At 47.1% G+C, this 23194-nt stretch overlaps 2 protein-coding genes across 44 annotated transcripts in view; one reads left to right on the top strand and one right to left on the bottom strand.

The window, feature by feature from the left end:
• Nucleotides 1–18621, bottom strand: part of LOC126037255 (electroneutral sodium bicarbonate exchanger 1-like) — a 126871-nt gene extending 108250 nt beyond the window's left edge. For 4 of the 17 annotated variants that reach the window (XR_007505560.1, XR_007505559.1, XR_007505561.1 and 1 more), the window contains exons 1-5: nt 12719–13569; nt 2682–2843; nt 1840–1953; nt 1340–1501; nt 476–727 (exon numbers count right to left, since the gene is read on the bottom strand). Coding sequence is in view for 9 of the 17 variants with exons in the window: in XM_049797539.1 (XP_049653496.1) it covers nt 476–727; nt 1340–1501; nt 1840–1953; nt 2682–2843; nt 12719–13441 (1413 nt within the window). In the remaining 8 variants the exon portion in view is untranslated. The other 13 variants (XR_007505567.1, XR_007505571.1, XM_049797543.1 and 10 more) reach the window with 12 other exon arrangements.
• Nucleotides 1–23194, top strand: part of LOC126037256 (uncharacterized protein DKFZp434B061-like) — a 306771-nt gene that overhangs the window by 199162 nt on the left and 84415 nt on the right. The gene's annotated exons all lie outside the window — the stretch shown is intronic.

Raw genomic sequence — 23194 nt, 5'->3', positions numbered from 1 at the left:
GGCAACAGGCAAAGGCCACAGGCCTCCTTTTAGCCTAGAGACGAGATTACTTTGTGGGAGGAACGTGCAAGGAAGCCCACAGGGATGACCTCAGTGTGTTTAGCTCCTGGGAACGGCTGCTCCGCGTCATTTGGGGAGCAAATTGCAGCCACTAAAGGGCTGCCTGTTTGAAACAGAGCAGATGTGCTCGTCTGAATATGCTCAACTGTAACCCATAAACATGGGTGGGCCTGAAAGACACCCAAAAATTCAAGCAGTTGCGTTGCTTGCTCGCCTCGAGCACACCAAACGGGGGCCTGAAGGGCTGCAAAACCTAACCGAGGCTGGTTCCCACCGTTGGTCAAGCCCCAAGGGTTGGGACCACCTCCTCCTCCTCCGCTCCACAACTAACTACTCAGGCCTGCAGAGAAGGGACTGTTTTTCTGTAACCTCCAACAAGCTCACGGTTGTTGGGTGGTTTGCATTTTCCTCTCACCTTTAACACAGAAGTGAGGAAGACGGAGCAGCCCATGAGCACAAAGATCAGCAAGCCAGTGACTCTCTGCTCTCGTATCCCCAGCAACTTGGGTTGTTCTCCTGGAGCTGAGCAGTCAGACTCTACTTTGAGGCTATTCACGTGGGTGATGGACAGGACGGTCGCAGCCACAAACCAGGGCAGCCCCATCACAGAGCACACCCTGAGCATCACGGCCACCACAAAAAGGTCCAGGTGGTACCCGCATCCTTTCTGCAGGCAGGAAAACAAGAAACAGAGCATCCCATAGCACAAGAGCAAGGATAACGTCGCAAGTCAGACTCAAACCCTGCTCGAGCACAAGTCAACTTCTTCAGAATTCAAAACAAGAAATGGAAACAAGCAAGGGTGTATGCAGGCTTTGCACAAGCACCTGGCATGAAAATCTGGCAGGAGTTCAGACACAATGGATATGCAGAGCTTGTGCATTAAATACTTCTCCAAAAAACAACAAGCCACAACCCAAAAGCACCAAACCATTTTTTCCACTCACAAAGAAAACTGTACCACTTGCAAGGAAGGTGTGACTCTGAGTTATCCCTGGCAGCGCATCAAAACAATTCATTCCCCACACCTGCTGCTGCTGCCATTTTAAAACAAAAACGCACTTCTCTATTGCTCCAAGATTAATTTGCTCCTCCAAAAGGTTGCTCATCTGAACTGCCTTGTCACTTGCTCCCTGCATCATCGTTAATCCAGGAGAGCATCCTGCCACGCAGCCTGACCTTGTCCCAAACCAATGACTTCAGAAAGCATCGGGAATAAGAGCTTCCCCCCAGACCTGCAGCCCAGAAGGGGCTGGAGTCATCTCTCGCAGGCCCTTACCTTCAGCTTGTGCTCCTTCCTGTTCACAATAAAGGCACTGATCTGCTGGTCCATGAATATCAAGATGGTGCAGAGCAGAGCTGGGACGAGCGCAGCCAACACCGTCCACCAAGGGTTGGGTCCTATGGGGTTGATGAACCACCCGCGGTCGTCTCTGGTAGGCTGCAACAAAGCCCACACATCAGCATTGTCTCCCAGCCCAGGCACTCCACTGGCTTTCATTTTCCCCTCCCTCCTTGCGTCAGAGCACCTCCCAGCCCTGGCTTCATGTCCCCCTCTCCCGGGGGCTTCAGCAGTGCCAGTCTCCTCCTTGCAAGCAGCTCTAGATACTTCCCCTGTAGGTATCTAGTTTTGGGGCCATCTTCTCGTTTCCAGGAGGAAGCAAGGCACTTGGAGGTGGAAGAGGAGATGGTCACACCACCAGCATCTCCTCCAGACTCAGCCCTGCCCTGCCCCGGCATCACCTTGTGGCACCCCCACGTGCCAAAACACCCCGTTACCTTGAACGCATGGGGGACCTGGAGCTTCGGCAATGGGATCCCAACCACAAAGTCAAGGAGCACCATGATGACGATGGTGAGGAAAGCAGCAAAGTCACTCACTGTGGACCGTACCTGGGGCGAGAAACCAGAGGTGAGAGGGGCATGGCAAACAGGGCCGTAACGTGAGATGCAAGAGTTGCAGACATCCACAACATTAAGGCTGCTTAACCAAATCCCACCACCCCTCTGAGCACATGCAGCCTGATCCCTTGCTTAGATACTGCTGCTGTGTTTGTCCCTGTGAGATCTGGGGTCAGACAATAAAAAAAAGCTTAACTAGGCCAACAAGGGTTGGTTTAAGTCAAAATCTAAAAATAATAATAATAATATTAAAAATAAGAAAACACATGTCTGCCACTACAGCTACACTCACAGCTACAATGGCAACAAGGCACTGAGGCATCCTTTAGTCCTCAAAAGGAAGCTCCTCATTCGAATCTACTTTCCACTCGAGCACATAATGCGCAGAAGGTAGGGGAAAAAAAACAAACCGAAAACCCCAACCCCCAAAACTTTGGGAAACCTGACTTCCTACTACCTGAGGAGAAGAAAAAAAATAAAAAAAAATCAAACCCCAAAAATCTTCAATCTGGGGCAGGTCACGAGGCAGGTGGGAAACGCTACGATGATTTTGCACTCATGGAAATGAGTGTGGGACATCCAAGCTCTTGGAGAGCTTGGCCTGCAAGGCCAACGTTTCCCAGCTTGACCAAGGTAGGGCAAATACTGCTTAGTGCTCCAGGAAAGCCATTTTGGGAAACGAGTGCGGAGATGGACACTGGCCACCTCCTTCTACTTACTCTGGTTAGAAAGTAGCGGCTGGTTTTAAACTTCTTCAAGAAGCTTGACAGGGCAAAGGTGGCGAAGAAGAGGATGCAGCACCAGAAGAATACATCAGGGGTGTAGGGGCCGTCGTGTCCACAGGCAGGTCCTTGAAACTCCCCACGCAAATACTGACATTTCTGGAGAAACAGAGCGTCAGGACACAAAGGCAGTGCACGTGCGGCAGGGAAACCTCGCATAGCTAGGGGGTTTTGAGGATCTTGGTCCAAGATCCACGACCCTGTAACTGCTCCTGCCAATGGAGATTTATATTTAATGAGCAGCAGCAGCTGAACAAGTGACACATCGAACTACACAGCGGAGAAATGAGATGTGAGGAGACACCATACGCTAGTAACACATTACAAGAAACACTCATCCAGGTGACACTCTCCCATCAGTTGCTTGCATTCATAGCACTGTGTTTCCTTAACTGCATCTGGCTTCAGTCCTCACATCTTCCCGCAAAAAACAACATGCCAGGCTCTCCCAACCCTGTGAAGAAAACCTCATCAGCTTTCCTAACTAAAAAGTAATTCTTTTAAAAATTATTTTTAAACCTGAAAAGGACTAGGATTCACAGGACTAGCATCATTACATTCACTTCACAGTCCTCCTCAAAATGGGAGAACAAAAGATAATTGACATGACAAACGCCACAGTTACAGACGTTCCTTCCTGGGGGTGCAGTTCGCACACCTAGGAGCTCATGCATGCACGAATGGGTGACGCCAGGCAGCAGCCTTCTTACGTGCCTCTGACCTCAGGAAGAAACAGATAACATGAATACTTTTACTCCATTTGCATCCTGAGGACCAGAGATGAAGCCCAAGATTTGCCTAGATGACACAGTCAGTTCCTTTAAGGGATGAAATTGTTCGTTTGAGTTTGGCTTCAAGGACTCCCACAGCTGGCGATTAACTAAGAGGTATGCTACAGCGAGGAGCCCGACACACAGACTGCAGGACAACTCATCACGCCAGGCCTCTGAGCTTGCAGTTCTCCGCAGGGCCCGGTGCTGCCTGAGCAGGTGGATGGACTTCCCAGTTCCAGAAATACAAGCTCATGAATCAAACCCTCCTCAAGCACGCAGGCAAAACTGGCTGCGCTTTAGCGAAGCAAACCAACAACGAGGCTTCCTTTGTTTGGGTGCCTCCTGTCTGACGATGCTCTGGGCTACTTTCTCTTCCTGGCAGCAACAGGAATAAGCTGCTCTCATACCTACCAGCTTCTGACAGAGAAAGAGGATGATCTCGTTCTTGCCTGCTAGGACCAGGGGTGGCAATAACGCAGTCTGCCGAGACTGGAAGGGGATGCCTTGGAGGCGGAAACACGCGGGTGTTCATTACTCCTGGGCACTCGGAATCACGGGAGGAGATGATGCCAAAGGGCCTGATCCAATTCACAAACTGACGCACCTTAGGACTGAAAAGGCTTCTCCTTCCACTAACTTACTTTTCTCTGCAACAACAGCCTCAGGAGAGTAACTTCTCCGTAACCCTTTACACTACAGCAACTACAATACTTAATCCTAATGTACCTTACAAGAAAACTACTGCGGTCTTCTCTACTAGAGGGCCAACGCTGCTGCGCCTGTAAGGAGCGCTTTACGTTTTATTAACCTTTTGAAACAACGCACTAGCTTTCCTTGCAATCGCATTACGTGGGCTTCCTGGGACTTTATATATGCACGTTCGTTTTCTCTGGCTAAATCAGATTTGGAACGCAGGGGTGGCCATCTGAAAACACTGCAAAACATTCTTTTTACATACATCAGTTCTCTGGTGAAGGCAACAACTGAGGAGGATCTTCAGCTAATGTAAAACTGCGAAGCTCAGAGGAGTCGTACTCCAGCTAAAGATCTGCGCACTACTAGGCAGGAATGTCAAATTAAGCAATGCCCAACAGATACAAGTCATTGGACCTTTTCTTTTACAAGTAGGAAAGAAAGGGTACACAGAAAGATAGTGGTCTGTAGAAAATGGATGTAAATCATCAAGATTTCCGAGGATTACTCGAATCGCTTCCTGGAGAGGCCAAAACAAGAAAGGAAGGAAGAATATTAACAAGATAGCCACAATCCCACCGCCAAGTACAGTTTTCAGGCTTGGGAAAAAAAAAATAACATTACAGTTTGCAGGAGTCATGGAAGAGTAGGTTCTAGATATTTTGCTTTTCCTCCTCCCCTTCTTCCCCCTGCTCCCTCCCATCACCTTAGAGCACGCTGCCCTAACAGATTCACAGAAACTGAAGTGAATGAATATCTTAACCCTGAATTAACATAGAAGCAATACTATGGAGAGTGGAGGTGTGCTTTTAAATTTAACAAGTTCTACATTTAAGAAGCCTCCTCCTTGCCAGCACAACACATGCAGTATTGACCTGTTTCAAAAATAAACATATTCCCCTTTTTCGGAATATTGACCCAATTCAGTTACAAAGGAACTGTAATTCAGCCCCAACAAACTCCTGCTTTATAAACGGGAAACTTTTTCTAGGAATACCTTTTGTTGGGAAGTGGCTTGCTGAAAAAGGACATGGGCCTGTGGAAAAGTTCACACAGAGCAGAGTTCTGTGTGAAAGAATGTCAGTTTGAGCAACAAGACTAGGCCTTGGCTGAAAATAGCTGGCTTTACTGATATTGGGAGAAAAACAACAGCTGGTCTCGCTGTTATCAGGAGAAAGACAGGGACGGTGTGACCTTGGCATAACTTCACAAGTAACTTTTGAAGAAGTTCTAATGAGAAAGTTACTGAACACGCGTAGCTGCCAACCACAAGTGGGTGTGTTTTAGTAATGAATAAACATTAGCAATGTACCAATCATATTAGGACTAGTAGGCATAATTATCACAAACTGTATAAATATGAGCTATCCGTGCAAATAAAGTTGAATCACTTCTATCACTCATATTGGGTCGACTTATGTGCATTCCTCCGCCGCTCCAACAAATGGCGCCCGAACGGGGACCGAAGAAAGGGGAATTGGAGCGACGGACACTGAGAAGCACCGGTAGCAGCGACCGGGGGGCAAAAGATTAACCGAACGCTGATCGTCTTGGTTGGTGTGTTAACTCTCGTGCCTGGACCGTCCAAAAGGGGTTCGCCGTCAGTGAGGGCTACTGGAAAAAGGCTGCAAAGACTTTTTAACCGAGGTGCCTTAATCAAGGTAGCACCCAGGAGTATCAAGAAGCCGGCCGGCAATGGATCAAGAGGTAGCCCTAAAATTATTACAGTGCTTTTTAGAAAAGCGGGGAGTAAACTGCATTAAGCAAATTTCGGGGTTAGTCGCGCTGGGTCGCGTTAAGGGATGCTTTAAGAATCCGGATTTATTATTTAAGGAGAGTGAATGGCGTAGATTAGGAGACGTATTATGGGATATGGTAACTGACGATGATAAATCAGCTAAAAAACTAATGAAGCAAGGACAGAAACCTTTCAATTAGTGTGGGTACAGCTTCTGAGCTTAGTACCTGGAATGCTATCGGAACCTCCCTATGGGATGAAATTAGTGACGGGTCTAAAGAAGTTAAAGATCTTGTAACTTTATGGAAATTGATTAAGACAACTCTGTAAGAAAGGAAAGCAGATCGTAAAGCGTCTGCGTCTGCTTTTGCTGCTCTCTCTCTCCAACCGCAAGCGAAAGGGAAAAGCGGGGAGAAAAACATAATGCAGCGAGAGAGACTTTTTGGAGCTTGTTCGCCTACTCTCGTGCCCTTGACTTCTGCTCCACTCCCTGGGACTGCCGATATTAATCAGCCATCCGACAGTTCCCAAGCCTCCCTAACCGTACGATTAAAGGAAACCCTACAGAATCAGGGAGTGAGTAAAAATCTGCCTACGAAAAACCAGCCCTCAGATACCACCGTTCAACATGAACAAATTATACCTAGCATACACCCTGATTCAAATAATGCAAACAAGGACTTGGCTACTCTAATAATAGAACAAAAAGAGACAATGTTAGAATTGTTAAAGGAAATGGGGAAAAGAGACGGGGAAACCAACCGCACCCGTGACAGACGCGGAGCCGCCTGTAATAGCCGCTGCAGAAGAAAGGCAGAGACATTGGAGGGGTGTAATAACAGATGCCATTATAGAAGGGACTATGCTCTAAGCATTCCCAGTTATTGCATCAAATGGACAGAAAAAATGGGAGGTGTTTGACTGGAAGGTCATTGAGAAATTAAGGAATGCTGTGAGTCAGTACGGAATCAAATCTGCGTTAACTCACCAAATACTGCAATTCATTTTTTCTGCTGATACCTCAAGATATTAAACAGCTAGCACAGTTGATTTTGACACCCGCCCGAATGTTAGTGTTTTTCTGGCAGTGGGAGAAGCTCTGTGATAGGGAACAAGCAACATCACGACAACAAACAGATCCCCTATGGGGAGTAACCACGCAGATGCCGATGGGTACTGGACCCTTCGCATCAGGGAACGCTCAGTTACAATGTGTCACTGAGGTTCATCATCTATCACAGATCTTGGCGTATCAAGCTTTTCTTACCGTACCAGACAATATGTACAGCCATGCTTTTACCCAGGTGAAACAGGAGAATACAATTTATGACCACCCTGACATGAACGAGGGCATGAAAGAAAACATGTTCAAAATACTCGCTTTTGAAAATGCTACTGAAAAGACACGCAAAGCATTGTGTAATTTGCCGAAAAATGCAGACATCGTTGATATGATAGAATACACGGATCGATCAGTGGACTCACAGAAAGTAGCCTATGCTGCCACAGCTCTCCAAGGAGCTACAAAGAAACACAAGGCCAGTAAGACACCCTTGGTCAAGTGTTCTAACTGTGGCAAACGTGGACACATTAGGAGCAAATGTACAGGTACTGTTAACAGTAAGTGCTGCAACAAGTGTAAGAAAGATAACCATACCACCAAGAATACAGGAAGAAGGGAAACTTTACACCGACTGCGAAGGCCCCTCGCGCGGCGACACGAATGCAAGGGGCTTGAGCTGCCAGCCCTCTGGCAGCCTCGCAACCACCAGATCCGCCACCGCAGGAAGCTCCAGAGTGGATGTGGAAACCGCAGTCAACATAAAGGGACCATTGGGGTTTGGACTTAGTGCATTTTTAATGGGGCAATCTTCAACAGCTCTAGAAGGAATTCTGGTGCTCCCAGGGCTTATTGATGCAGATTATTGTGGGACTGTGAAAATTATGATTCATGTTTTAATCCCTCCTGTTTCTATTCCTAAAGGTACCAGAATAGCACAATTAGTTCCATTCAGGTCGTGTGTTCCGAACCCAGGTGAAGTACAACGTGGAGATGGTGGATTCGGCTCCACAGGGAAACCGCAGGTATACTTTGCCATGGACACAACAAGAGGTAAACCAGAAAAGGTAGTGCAATTGGAAGGGCCCGATGGAGTTGTTGTCAAGAAACATATGACAATCAATACAGGTGCTGATGTTATGATTATTTCACAATGCATTTGGCCTCCATCATGGCCATCGATCAATCCAAACTTTGGTATTGCAGGGATAGGGGGCACACAAGCCACCTTAGTAAGTCAGCTACCAATTACATTTGTGTTCCCCGATGGTGAACACATTACGACGTGTCCGTATGTCATGACTACCCCAACTGAATTGTTTGGCCTCGTACGCCATGATTTATTGAGCCAAATGAAGGCAATGTTAGTGACGCATCCTTTTTAGGAGCGGTCACTGAGGGGTAGCCGATTCTGAAAATTAACTGGAAAACAGATGAACCTGTTTGGATTGATCAGTAGCTGCTAAATTCTGAAAGGCTACTAAAAATACAAGGGTTAGTTGAGGACCAGTTGAGAGCGGGACAAGTTGTTCCTTCTACTAGTCCATGGAATACATCAATATTTACCATTCCCAAGAAAAGTGGGAAGCGGAGACTGTTACATGATCTCAGAGCTGTGAATGTGGTGATGCACAGTATGGGAGCCCTGCAGCCAGGTTTGCCATCTCCAGTTATGCTTCCAGAAGAATGGGATTTGTTAATTATAAATCTAAAAGATTGCACCCAGATGGCGCTGAACGGTTCGCCTTTTCGGTACCATCGATTAACAAGGCAGAACCCTATAAGAGATACCATTGGGTCGTGTTACCGCAATGAACGCGCAATTCCCCCACGATGCGTCAGGTGTATGTGGCCTGGGCATCAGAGCCTGTAAGAAAGCAGTTACCTCAGTAACTTGCCACAGGATGAGATTTTAACTCAATTGCAGGACATCTTAAGCCATCGCGGAGTAATAATCACTCCTGAAAAGGTGCAAAAGGCAGCACCTTGGAAGTATTTGGGGTGGCACATAAATGCTAGCAATGTTAAACCTCAGAAGGTTCAAATAACATGAGAAATTTCAATGTTACATCATGTCCAGAAGCTTGTGGGAGATATCCAGTGGGTGCGGAATCTTTGCGGTATCACTAATGGCAATATGACCCCTCTGGTAGAACTCTTGGGTATGAGAACACTGTGCAGATGAGAAACGGGAAATGACAGAGCTGACCAATTGGTTGCAGCGCCACGGGAGCCTCCTCCAGGGAATCGTTTTCAACAAAGCACGGCAATCGCATGCGTTCTTGCACCAACCCGCTAGGATGTTAGCAAAGCAATTTGACTTACCACTTACTGATGCCCAAGGTATCGTTAAAGCATGCCCTGATTGTCAAAACGAAGGGCTCAGCTTGGGCTGTGGGGTTAACCGACGAGGTCTTTTGCCATTGCAGTTGTGGCAAATGGATTTCACCCATGTCATGTGGTTTGGTGCAAAGCGTTCTGTGCATGTGTGTATTGATACCTATCCTGCTGCCATGTGGGCCACGGCACGAACTGGAGAAAAGGCCTTACATATTGAATGACATCTTCACGCTTCTTTTGCAGTACTGGGTGTGCCTCAAGAAATTAAGATGGACAACGGCCCAGCCTATGGTTCTACACGATTTGCTCGATTTTGTAATTTGTGGGGAATTCACCACGGTACCGGTATTCCACATCTTCCCACAGGACAGGCTATTGTCGAATGGGCCAACCAAACCCTAAAAGAACATGCTGCAAAAACAAAAGGGGGGAACCCAGGGCTTATTCCCAGAGGAACGATTGGCCAAAGCCTTATTTGTGCTAAATTATCTTAGATTGACAGGTGATCACAAAGACCCACCAATGGTAGTGCATCATGTTCTTTTACAGGCAGAAAGGACGCAACAAAGTACAGGAATCATGGTAATGTATAAGGACCCAGAATCCAGGAAATGGTGCAGATCAGCAGAAGTAAAACTTACTGGGAGATCCTGGCTAAGTGGGACAAGCCATGGCTTCGCACTGATGCTGGACCCGGAATTGTTCCAATGGCGACTGGCACGGCACCGGCGGGTGCTGGAGCCACTGATCTGACAGATTCTAACTAATAGAGTATTACTAGTGGACACGGAGTCCTTCAGAGAGGTTTTCAGAACAGCGTGCCTTATTGTATATAGAACCTGCTTTAGGTAAAAAGTGTGTAAAGCATAATTTGATTAAACATAGTGTGATTACGGGAAGACAGTGTGGGGTAAAAGTTAGTTAAAGCCAAAATTAGGGGTAAGGTCTATTTCCATTAATAACCTGGGAACGAGGTTGATTGTGTTTCCACAGATACAGGCCCACGATGGACTCCTGTTCGATTTGCATGACCATCATCATCTGGAGCATCATAGATGATGTGGCAATATGAATACTACCTCAGCCAAAAACTAATGTATAGGTCACCTTGGCTAACATAACAGGTCAAGATTCTCTGTGCATCGCAACTGTATCGTAAAGCCCATGAACCAATAGACAAGATGGCTATGACTCGTGCAGCGCGCCTGGCCAGCGAGCGCATGCGTCATAGATTGCAACCGAGGCGGACTTTTGGCACCCGCTGGCCACGTGTGCTAAAACCCGTTCCTCTGCAAATGTATAAATACTGGGATTTTCCGAAGAGCATCGGGCTGGTGTACGGTGAGGCCATCGTTGCCTCTGTGGGGACGCCCACGGAAAGCTGGCACCTACCGATTGCTGGGCTGAGTTCGTGGAGCAAGATGGCACAAGAATGTATAGATGGTTCATTTTCCTCATGGTCTGGGTCATTAGGGGTAACGGGTTGGCTCAAAGAATTATGGGCATTATTGTAGTTACTGTGATTTTAGCTATTGTAACAGTTTTACCTTGTTCAGCTTATTAAGGAAAATGGCATCCCAAGTTATTAAGCAAGCCTGGATTGCTCAAAAACAAAAAGAGGGAGAAAGATTTAAACGGAGACCTACAGTGGATTCAACCTTGTTGTGGTATTACAAATACAGACTTACAGCCGCTGCTGGATTTATTGAGGGGCAGCGATAGCTTAACTTCTACAAGACAACTAAGTGCACCGGGACGGCAAGCCTTGACAGCAATTGGACAAAAAAATCACATCATCCATGTCTGGCAGATACGTTCCTGATTTACCCATAAATTTGAAACCTTATGCTGAGATTGATATGGAACACACTGACTGTAGTAAGCAGCATGACAGTGACACCGGTGATTGATCCACATCGGTTAACACCATGGGACAGTAAGAATGTTTGGGTGCCACTAGCTAAAGCTATTAATCAAACCTCTTTTTGTGTGCTTATGTATTTTATTAGGTATAATGTTGTTTTTACTGTGTTTAATTAATTGTGTTCACAGATCTTTGCAAAGGGCAATACAGCAGGTGTTAAAATTTTACCTCAATCTATATACAAACAAATAGATTGGCTGAAGAAACATACACAAAGATCCAGCAAGAAACTAGTTGGTTTGATGGAGTGTTACAATCAATATTCGGCGGGATAACACTATGGGTAATGTCATTGATTAAGGAAGCCTTATGATGGTTGGGTATATTGATATTAATCTGTGTAATAGTTAGAATTCCGTATGGGTGCATGATAAAAGGAGTCTCAAAGCTGACACACCAAGCTCTACTCGCACAAAAAGAAAAAGGGGGAATTGTTGGAAATTGGCTTCATGAGAAAGGACATGGGTCTATAGAAAAGCTGTGCGAGCAGAGTTCTGTGTGAAAGAATGTCAGTTTGAGCAGCAAGACTAGGCCTTGGCCGAAAATAGCTGGCTTTGCTGATATCAGGAGAAAAACAGGGACAGTGTGACCTTGGCATAACTTCATAAGTAACTTTTGAAGAAGTTCCCATGAGAAAGCTACGGAACATGCATAGCTGCAAATCACAAGTGGGTGTGTTTTAGTAATGAATAAACATTAGCAATTTGCCATTGTTGTCCAGGCCCATTGCCTTTTCCAGTCTGGCCCATTTCCAGCTTGGAGGTGCTCTTAGGATTAGTCTGGAGGCAAAGATCACACTGTTGTGCGATCACACTGCCTCACCGTGGCGTATAAATTCCTAGCCACAATTTCTCCTATCAGATGATTATACAGGGCTTCTGTTCCCCAATGTCTTTTCCTATGTTCCTCCCCTATCAAATGCCATAATAAGCAAGAGGGAACGATTAGCTTTCCCTGTGGGGTATGAGCCCACCCCTCTTCATTATATGACCCTTCTAAACCTGTAATGAGCTTTTGATCTTCCTTAGTGTATTCTGGCTTACCTTCTAGGGAAATCCACCTATCAGGAATTAAGGCCCCTTCTGTTTTTACCTGTGTTTTGGCCACTTGTTTTGCCTCTCTGTCCGCCAGCTCGTTCCCTTTTTCCAAATCTGAGCTCGCTTTCTGGTGTGCCTTAATATGCATAATTGCTACTTTCTTAGGGAGCTGGACAGCTTCCAGTAACTTCAGAATTTCTTCTGCGTGTTTGATATTTTTCCCTTGAGAACTCACTAGTCCTCTCTCCTTCCAAATTGCTCCACGTGCGTGTACAACTCCAAAGGCATATTTTGAGTCTGTATAAATGTTCACAACTTTGCCCTGGGCCAATTCCAGGGCGCGGGTTAGAGCAATTATTTCTGCCTTCTGTGCGGAGGTGTTCCTGGGCAAAGCCCCCGATTCTATTACCTCTTGGCTGGCAGTGACGGCGTATCCCGCGTGTCGATTACTGTTTAGGACGTAACTGCTTCCGTCTGTGAAGCGAGTTTCCCCGTTTTCCATGGGGCCGTCTTTCACGTCTGGGCAACTGGCGTACGTTGCTTCGATGGTTTCCAAACGGTCACGATGTACCGGTTCTCCTGTGTTCCTGCTGAGAAAAGAAGCTGGGTTGACAATGTTAGCGACTACAATCTCCACGTCATCCCGCGCTACCAATATAGCTTGATATCTCAGGAATCTTTGTGGAGAGAGCCAGTGTCCGCCTTTTGCTTCCGGTACTGCTGATACTGCGTGAGACACCAGAACAGTCATCTTCTGGCCCAGAGTAAACTTTCGGGCTTCCTGTGTATTTAGTATCACAGCCGCAACCGCCCGCAGGCATCCAGGCCAACCTTTTGCAGTCGTGCCTAACTGCTTAGAGAGGTAGGCAACTGCCCATCGATACGGGCCCAGGTTTTGTGCTAATATTCCCAGAGCAATGCCCTGCTTCTCATGGGAGTAAAGAAGAAACAGCTTACTCGCATCTGGGAGTCCTAAGGCCAGGGCCGACATCAAAGCCTTTTTCGGTAGCTCAAAGGCTCGTTCGGTCTCCTTATTCCACTCAAGGTGTTTCTGCTTAGTGGCTGTCAACGCATACAGTGGTTTAACAAGCAATCCGTAATTATAGATCCACAATCGGCACCACCCTGTCATTCCCAGAAAAGTCCATAACTCTTCTACTGTCTGAGGTCTCCCAGTTTGACATATTGCCTCTTTACAGGCCTGTCCCAAAGGTCTTTGTCCCGCACTAATTTCATAGCCCAAATAATTCACTTTGCCTTGCATTACCTGTGCCTTTTGCTTGGATACCCAGTACCCCTGAAGTCCCAGGAAATTCAACAGACTCGCCGCCCACGTCGTACAATCTTTCTCTGTTTTGGTGGCGATCGGGATATCATCCACATACTGCAACAGCTTCCCCTCCTCAGACGGGGTTTCCCAGGATTCCAAGTCTTTCGCAAACCGATTGCCAAAAATGGTAGGCCTATTCTTAAATCCTTGTGGCAAGGCCGTCCAAGTGAGCTGGGTCTTTCGACCGCTCTTGGGCTTTTCCCATTCAAATGTGAGTAAGTTTTGCCTGGCTTCATGGAGAGGGAGGCAAACGAAAGCATCCTTCAAATCTAAAACACTAAACCAAGTCAATTCAGGTGTTAGTACGGTAAACAGGGTCTATGGGTTCGCCGCTACCGGGTAAAGATCTTCAGTTATCTTATTCACCGCCCATAAGTCTTGGACCACCCAATATGACCCATCGGGCTTCCGAACAGGTAATATAGGGGGATTGAATTCAGACTCACACTCTTTTAATAGTCCCAACTGCAAAAATTTTTCTATCACCGGCCGGATTCCTTCTCTGTCTTTCTTCTTTAGGGGATATTGTTTAATTCTTACCAGCTTTTGGCCTTCCTTGATCCTAACTTCAACAGGTGGAGCACTTTTCGCTCTTCCAGGTGCATCGGTAGCCCATACCCCCGGGTACACTTGCTTTAAGATGTCCTCATTAATGATTCCTTCTGGGGGGAGACTGGTTAAGGTTAGGCTCAATATTTGAATATTTTGCTGATCTTTTACCTCCAGAGTAATTTCTCCCTTCTTGAATACAATTTTTGCTCCCAATGGTTCCAACAAGTCCCTTCCCAAAAGGGCCTTTGGGGAGTTCGGCATATATAAAAATTTATGAATGCCCCACTGTTTTCCTAATTTATATTCTAAAGGTTTACAAAACTATGCCTTTTCACTTTGGCCAGTCGCTCCTTTCACCGTGACATAATCATTCCCCGGGGCATCAAAGCCTGATTCAAAACCGAGTATGTTGCTCCTGTATCTACCAAAAATTCTACCTCTTGTTCTGTTTTCCCTAGCTTAATTATAACCAGTGGATCCGCTAGGGTAGATTCCCCAGGTTCTCGTCAGTCTCCCTTCACAGAGGCTACTGTTCTTCCTGTTTGAGCCCTCTGATGCTCCTTGTTCCCTGGGCATTCCCTCTACCAATGACTGAATTTCTTACACAAAGCGCATTGATCCTTGCCCAGTCGGGGCAAGTCTCGTCTAGGCCCTCTTCCCCTTTCTTCCCGAATAACAGCCATTAATTTCCTTTGTCCTTGCCTATATCCTTCTTCTCTGTTACTAAACACCCTCCGTGCTTTTGTGGTACAGAACAGAGATGTAGCAAGAAAGGAAAAAAAAGAAGGGAGGGAGAACAAAGGGAGAGAGACACAAAGACTGAAAGAAGGACAAAGGGATGGCAGAAGAAAAAAATAGTGATAGGCTACAGGACAGAGATGGAGGAGTTCCAAAAAGACACAGGGAGCATGACAGAACGAGAGTGAGAAACAAGGGACAGAGCAGGACAGCACTGGAGGAAAAAACAACTGTCATTGATAGGCTGTGAGAGAGACATGGAGGAAGAGAGAAAAGAGAAGGGACAGCTAGCTGGAGAGGGGGATACAGTTAGAAAGGATGGAAGAGGGAAGGGAACAGAGAGAAATACAGAAAAGATGGCAAGAGGAAGCAAGGCAGAGGGACAGCAATAGAAGAAACAAGGGACAGGGATCTGGACAGATGAAGAAAAAAGCAGGAGAAACATACAACATGATACGGTGGGACAGAAAGTAACACAGAGCGTCAGATGATAATAATGACAAGAGATAGAGAGAGACTATGAAAAGCACAGGAGGTTGGAGAGAGAGAGAAGACATGAATGAAAAGAGTAGAGAGCACCACAAAGGGTCAGGGAAAGAGAAGGACAACAGAATAAAAAAAACCCTCACATATTACACACATGTTATCCACTCATCAAGCCCATTTCAGAGTTACACAGTACCTCAGCCCCTTTAAGAAAAGTAACACATGCGCCCGAGCCCATTTCGGCGCCGCACCACGCCCGAGCCCATTTCGGCGCCGCACCACGCCCGAGCCCATTTCACGGGTCTCTACCTACAGCTCCAATTTCAAAGTTCTGCAATCACTAGAGGAAGGAATGCACCCCCTTTCCATTAACCCAGCAGCAGCTACATTTACCTCAAGGTATCTACAACTCGCCCTTGGATGCCTAATTCCAACAGACACTTTCACTTACTTCAACAGCTAAGTTTACCTATGGGCACTAAACGCCCATGCTTCCCTCTACGCTTCCCTTTGTGATTGCCATTAGTACTGTAATTCCCACAAGGACACATAATTACCTGCCTTTTTTACATTTTATTTTTAGTGCTTCATTTGGTCCATTACTCATTCCACATAGATTCAGCTATGTCAGTATTTCAATCCAATTCTACAATGTACTTTTTCTACAATATATAGAAAAGACTTATGGCCTCACTCGTCAAATATTTGACACTATTAGATTTAGTCCTCTTTTAATCACTATTTTTACAAATACATGTAAACTCCAAAAATTTAGCATTACCTGAAGAAGAAATGCCACTATTTAGTACCTGCAATGCTCTACGGAGTGGTCTTTTCCACATTCCTCGCTCCCATTACATACATCGCTGCACATCCAGAAGTTTTACTCCCTGAGGTGACATTACCGCCATGATCCCTGTTCCCGGGCACCAAACGAGTGACCTCCAATCATCTTGACAGACCGTCCACTTCCACACCTCGACACAAAACCAGAAATTGAAAAATATCATTACATCACAAGCTACAAAGAGCAACCAAATATTTTACAAACCCACCACAGACAAATACAGTTACACTCACGCACTTCACAACCCTGGCCTACTCCATGCTGGCCATCTAGTCCAACTCCCCCCACAAAATCCTCAACTGTCTTCCAAAGACCATCCACCGAACAACATATCTCTCTGTGCTGACTGGCAATTACCAGGTTCCAGGGGAGCGCTCCACAGGAACACCGTTCCCGGGAGCCTTGGAGAAGAAAAAAAAAAAAAAAAAAAAAAAAAAACCAAACAAAAAAACCACCCTGTCTTTGAAAACCCAGGCCCGAGGCAGACCCCAGTCCAAACATTGGCGATCAACATTGCCTCATGGAGCAGCTGGGACCAGGGAAAAGAAAAAATAAATGGGGCAGGGGAGGACACACCAAAAACCAACCCATATCCCAGCTGGGGTTTTTTATTCTAAGTTTGGGGTTTTTTTCCTAATTCCCTGAAAAACATCTCAACTCTACATCCAACCTGAAAGGAAAAAAAAACAAAAAGGCTTAACCACAGAACCCTACAAGGTTAGAGACATTCACAACACACCACTCGTTCAGATCACATGAACGCCAGCCCTCACTCTCAACTCATCCATCATACCGTCCACAGGCCTCAAGAGGCCGTCACCCCGTCTGCAGCAGCAGGGGCCTCAAAAAAGCACCCTACCTGCAAAAACCCAGGCCCCAGCCCAACCTCCTTCCAACCAACCTCCCCACAAACTGCCCTTCCGTTACACCAACATTTCAACACGCACCATCATCTCCACCATCCGTGCATTTTCAACCCGATAATTAGCTTTCACAGTGCCACGTGTCACAGTCCAACCTCCGTAGCGCCATGTCACCTAAACGCAAGGTTCCTTCAAGCACCTCTCGTGCCCTGTCATCACCTGCAAAAACAACACACAAAGCTTGTCAACAGACACTTCATCCTCGAGAGAGAAGTCCTCCACTGCTCCCCTACCCTGCTTCCCACCTATTCCAAAAATAACACATCCTCACAGCCAGTGTCCTCCATGACACTTGAAAAAACCAGAGCATCACAAACACAGAGCTGTCCCAAAGTTACCGATCGCTCCAAGACCCATCACGCTGCTACTTAGACCTCAAGGCCTTGACCATTTCTAGAGACTTGCCACAAAGCATCTGCATAAACAAGATGAACACCATTGCCCAGTTCCTGCCTTACTCAATGCTAGTTCACAGTCCAATTGCGATCCCCTCAACTCTGCATGCAAAGAGCCCAAAGTCATTAAACCTTCTACGCTGCCTCTACAATGCCATACAAGACACACACAAACATAGAGCCATGTAATTCACATGCAAATGTAATGCCATACAAGGCAGTACTCTTACCTCAGTCAAGGCAAAACAACTCAGAGCCTTGCCATACCAGACAAAACAGAACAGGGCCAATGCAAGAGACTCTCACGTGACAGTCAATACAAGTACAGACCAAAACAATACAAAACCAATACAGAACCATAGAAGGCAAGGCAGTCTCAGGTGGCAATCCATACAAGTACAGAGCACTGCAATACAAAACACAATGCAGGGCCAGGCAATGCGAGACAGTCTCACATGACAGTCGATACAAATACACAACAAAACACCACAGGGCAAAGGCAAATACAGACCAATACAATGCAAGAAAACTGCAAAACACAGCAAAGCAAAGCAGTCTCATAGAGCCACCGGATGCATCTTCCTTCAGAGTCCACTCACGGACTCAACTCCTTACAGTGCTCTGCTGCCTTCCCCCATCGCTCTGTGGGACACATCCTGTCCCTCCACATCTGAAAAAAAAAACCAAACAAACATATTGAATGAGTCACCTGGATGCAGAGCAAGAGCTTCACAACTCCAGAGGTCTTGATTCCATCTACAAAGACCATCTGGAATGCAGCTACAGCCTGTCATTTTAAAAACAACAACAAAAAAAAAACAACACACAACCAAAAAACAAACAAAAAAACAACAAAAAAACCCAACACACACACCCCCCTGCCCACTGTAGGGTTCAATTATATGGAACTTAGTTACTGGCCCTGAAAGTAGCTCATGGTCGCAAGAGAGTTCCAGACACCTTTGAAGGCTCTGAACAGAACAAACAAGAAGATAGAAGAAGAAAGATCCCAATTAGAAAAACACAGGTGCACATTCCACGATAAAGGGAACTTGGCACAACCGACCTCAATTCAGGGGCTTATCTCGACCAGTTGGACTAAGACAAGTTTTGCATGCTCTAACATAGCCAATTATATCCTGTGTGTATGCACGTGTACAGAGCGAGTATAACTAACTGTATCTTATGTTTCTACGCGTGGACAGTATCGATGTAACCAATCACCGCTTACGCTTGTGCGCGTGGACACCACATGCTTGCATGCAGCAGCCAATCAAAGCTTCTAAACAACTTAGAGAATTGTGTAAGAATGATCAGCTAAGCTCAATAAAGGGGCGACTTTGATCATCATACTGGTGTTCTATCATCCGGGCCCCGCATGGAGTAACCCTAAACCCTACACCCCACCAACCAAAAAAACCCAGGGCCAAACTTGGAGCCCATCACGTGCAAGTCTTAACACCTTAGAGACTCAAATCCGCTTCACTGCCCCTCAACAACCCCTGCCACACGGCTCCAATTGTCTCCGTGAAACACTATCGGCACGGCTGTCCGCGCAGGCCGCTGATGGCTACTCGAGCCGAGATGACTGTACAACCCTCGCCTAAACGGTCTAGGCACATCAACGTTTCACCTGTAGACTCTTATCGCTGTTCCACCTACCCCTGACTCCACACCCCCCAGGCAGAGCAGCTCCAAGCCAAGCACACCGTGTGCAGAACGTCACCACGTGGAACGCCACCAACGAGGTGATTCAACGAGAGAGAAAACTCTCAGCAAGAAGAATGACCCCCGGACGGGAGGCGCCGTCGGGCAAGATGACCTACGGGGCCGCAACCGCGAGGCCAGGAGGCTCCACAGCAGACCCAGAGGAGTCAAACGGAGCGGCCCGTTACAAGACAGCACTGTCAAAACCCAGACGACAGATGCGCCAGAAGCCTGGCGTCGAGACCTAAGGATGTCAGGATGCGGGGAAGAAGTCCCACTCCGAGAAAACGGACGGCTAGAGAGCAGAGCTGCCGATGCAGGCTGAAAAAATGCTGCCATAGAGCACTGACCGGAACCCGCCAAGACCGATCCATGCTTTAGAGCTCCGAGCGCAAGAAAAGAAGCACCCGATTGGCACCGGGCCAATGAGTAAGAGCATTCAAAACCCTAGGGACAGCACCCGAAGCGCATGCCTCGCTCCTCTGGCGCAAAGCGCGACAAGGACATCGAGACCCGAGGAAGGTCTAAGCGCACAAGACAGACTACACAAACTACACGCCACCGCGGACACGGGCTGGAACTGCCCTGCCCGGCACACACGGGTCTCGTGCTGAAAAGCAACCCGCTCCCTTCTCCTGCGCAAAGGCGACTGCTTTGGGACAGCCCTCTCTCCTGCGCTAACTTTAAAACTCCTCCCTGCTATTCCCAGCTTTGTCCCTTCCTCTCAGCCTGGTCCCTCAACTTAGCTTTCAGAGGGCTGAGGGTCCAAATCCATCCTCCACAAAACCACACGGGCTAACTGGGATGTTCCTCAAGGCGAACATTGCTCTTCAACATCTGCAATGAAAAAACCAAACACAAACAAATCAGAAAAGGGAGTAAGCATCCCGCTGGCCAACGCCAACTACTTCCCCAACTCCCCCCTCCTCACAAGTGCCACCGTGTTCACTTCCCCGCTCATTCCAGACTCAGACCCTGCAGCCATCATCACTCGTGGTATCTAAGGTACCGAGAGAAACCACGTTAGCGTGGCACTCGTGAGAAGCCATCGGCCCCACGCTCCTCCTCGCTAACCCACAGCTCACCTGAAACGCTCATCCAATTCAAAGATAGCCCACACAGCACCTCCACAACAGAAGGTAAAGGCTGAACCGAGCAGCCCCATAATACTTTGCTATTCAACACCGACCCGGCCGACGACCGCCTCACCTTCTCGGACCGCTCACCGGCATGCAGCTTTTCGGGAGACCTTATAGCAGACTTCACGGTACGTAAAGGGTGCCTATAAGAAACCTGCAGAGGGACTTTTTACAAGGGAGTACAGCCATAGGACAAGGCGGTAACGGCTTTAGTCCTAAGGAGGGTACATTTAGTTTAGGCGTTAGGAAGACGTTTCTCACTAGGGGTGGCGAGGCACTGGAACGCGTTGCCCAGAGAACCTGCGGATGCTCCCTCCCTGGAAGCATTCAAGGCCAAGTCAGATGGGGCTTTCAGCAACCTGGTCTTGCGGACGGCGTCCGTGGGGGAGGGTTGGAACTAGAGGATCTTTATGGTGCCTTCCAACCCAAACCATTCTACGATTCTATGACATTCAAATCCAACTGCAAAACTCCTCTGAGAAGGGCTGGTGAACCCTCCTCCCTTTCCCCAGCAGTCCCAAAACTTAAGAAACCCCTTTTCTTCTCCTCAACTGTCAGGAAAGGAACCCCACTGCTTCCTGACACCTCCTGCCCTCAATCTGCACTCCTGAACCCCCTTCAGTGGCTACTCCTCAAGAGCCGCTCTTCTGAGCAACATCCCAAATTCTGGGGGCACCCCCTAACCTACAGCTCCCCAGAGACTCTGAGCTCTGCTACATGCCCACAAAAGAAAGTCAAGTCCCAAGCCTTGTAATCTACGAGGGGCCTGCCACCAGCTGCAAAGATTCTAAGGACAACGTGGCATTCTGTGGGCAATGAGGAAAGGCACCCCAAACCCTGAAGGGCACTGTGCCTCACGGCCCTTCTGCTTTCATCAGTAGTACTAAAACTCCATATACAAATACATACAAGATGCTCACCCTAACCCCTGCTAAACAATGTCACCATCAGTCCCGTTAAGAGAGATAACAACTTACACAGCAGAACTGTTAAAAACCCAACGTTCCTTCTTCAATAAAGTTGGGAATTGCAGGAAAAGACAATGCATGAAGAATAAAAAAAACCAAACAACAAAAAAAACCCCCAAACAATGCATACTATTAAACCATCTTTCTACCCCTGAACTGATGCAGAAACTGACACTAGGCCTAGTAGATGTAGAAATAGAACGTATGTTTAGTCTCAGTGTATTGCTAAATAAAAGACTCAGGAATTTGTTAGAAGGTTAACAACTGCCTCTGTAAGTTGATTTACGTAGACAAGCCAAGGACATAAAGCACAAGATTCCTGTGTCTGTAATATAAGACAAAATAACATGCCCTCTTTGAGGAGGTATTCTGTTTGATAAGAAAATATGTTCTGTCTCTTGTGGTGACTGAGCCAAAAGCTAGGTGATAAGCAGAGAAGTTGTTTGTGGGGCCCAGAAGGGGATCGTACTGCGCAAACTCGTACAACAAAGTTCAAACAGCGGACAAGTGAGGAAGACTATGGAAGACCACCAGAGGACTCCAGAAGACCACCGAAGACCTTCAACACGCATGCATAAAGGACATTTACATATGCTAATGACTTCTCGGAAAATCAATGAATATGTATATTATTTCTCAGAAATTTTATGAATATGTATGTAAGGCAGGTATTTAACCTATACAATTAGTCCCAGCCAGAAAGCACATTTGGAGGAGCGATCCTCCGTTCTTCCAGCGCTGCAATAAAGAATACTTAACTCCATCACTGAATGCTCATTTCGAGAAACAGAACACTCGAAACAAAATTACTGACCTGAAAAAAAGAAAGGGGGAAAAAAAAAAGCTGCATACAAGTGTGTCGTGGTTTCAGCCCAGCCGGTAACAAAGGACCACGCAGCCGCTCGCTCACTCCTCCCGCCCCCCTCCGGTGGGATAGGGAGGAGACAGAGGAGAGAAAAGGAAAAAAAAAAAGGAACCTCAAGGGTTAAGATAAAGGCAGTTTACTGGGACAACACAAAAACAAAATTGCAACAACAACAACAACGGTACTAACGAAAGAGTAAACAAAAAGAGTTATGCACAGTGCAACTGCTCACCACCCGGAACCCAACGCTCCACCACTTCCCCCACCGAAAGTCGAGCGCTCCCCGGGCCCGATCCCCATTTATATACTGAGCATGATATCACATGGTATGGAATAGCTCCTTGGCTAGTTCAGGTCAGCTGCCCCAGCTATGCCCCCCACATCCCAGGTTCCTGTAAAAATTAACTCTATCCCAGCTGAACCCAGGACAAAGTGTTACTTTCTACCACACATGCTGCTGAACCTTGACTGGTCCTGAAGCTCTTACCTCAGGCAGACACCTCTTCCCAAAGGGCTGAGCCAGCTCAAAAGCTGCAAAGCACTCAAGGAAGAGCTGAGCACCAACACCAGAGAAACCCAGGAGCACAATGAGCTCCCTCAGCAGAGCCTGTGGCTCAAATACCCCCGAGCCCCCGCCCACCACCCTTAGCACAATCCCCTGGGAAAGGGGAAGGGCAAACCACCAGCAGCTATAAAGTCAGCTGGAGGAGCAGCAGCACTGTTCTCACCTGCCTTAAATTTACAGCAAATGAGACCCTGAACAGAGAAAGTGACCCTTACTGACAACGATGATGCCTGCTCCTGTGCTACAGCTACACCTATTGCATCAGCAATGGGACCAGGTAGGGAATTCAACTTAATTTGTCTGGGGCCTAGATAGAAAACAATAGATGCCCTTCCAAACTAGGTAGGAAACTAGCTCATTAAATGCAATG

The sequence above is a fragment of the Accipiter gentilis genome, unplaced genomic scaffold, assembly GCF_929443795.1.
Source record: "Accipiter gentilis unplaced genomic scaffold, bAccGen1.1, whole genome shotgun sequence".
Classification (NCBI taxonomy): Eukaryota; Metazoa; Chordata; class Aves; order Accipitriformes; family Accipitridae; genus Astur; species Astur gentilis.
The sequence above is the reverse complement of the archived record's forward strand: the minus strand, read 5'-3'. Positions and strand labels throughout refer to the sequence as shown.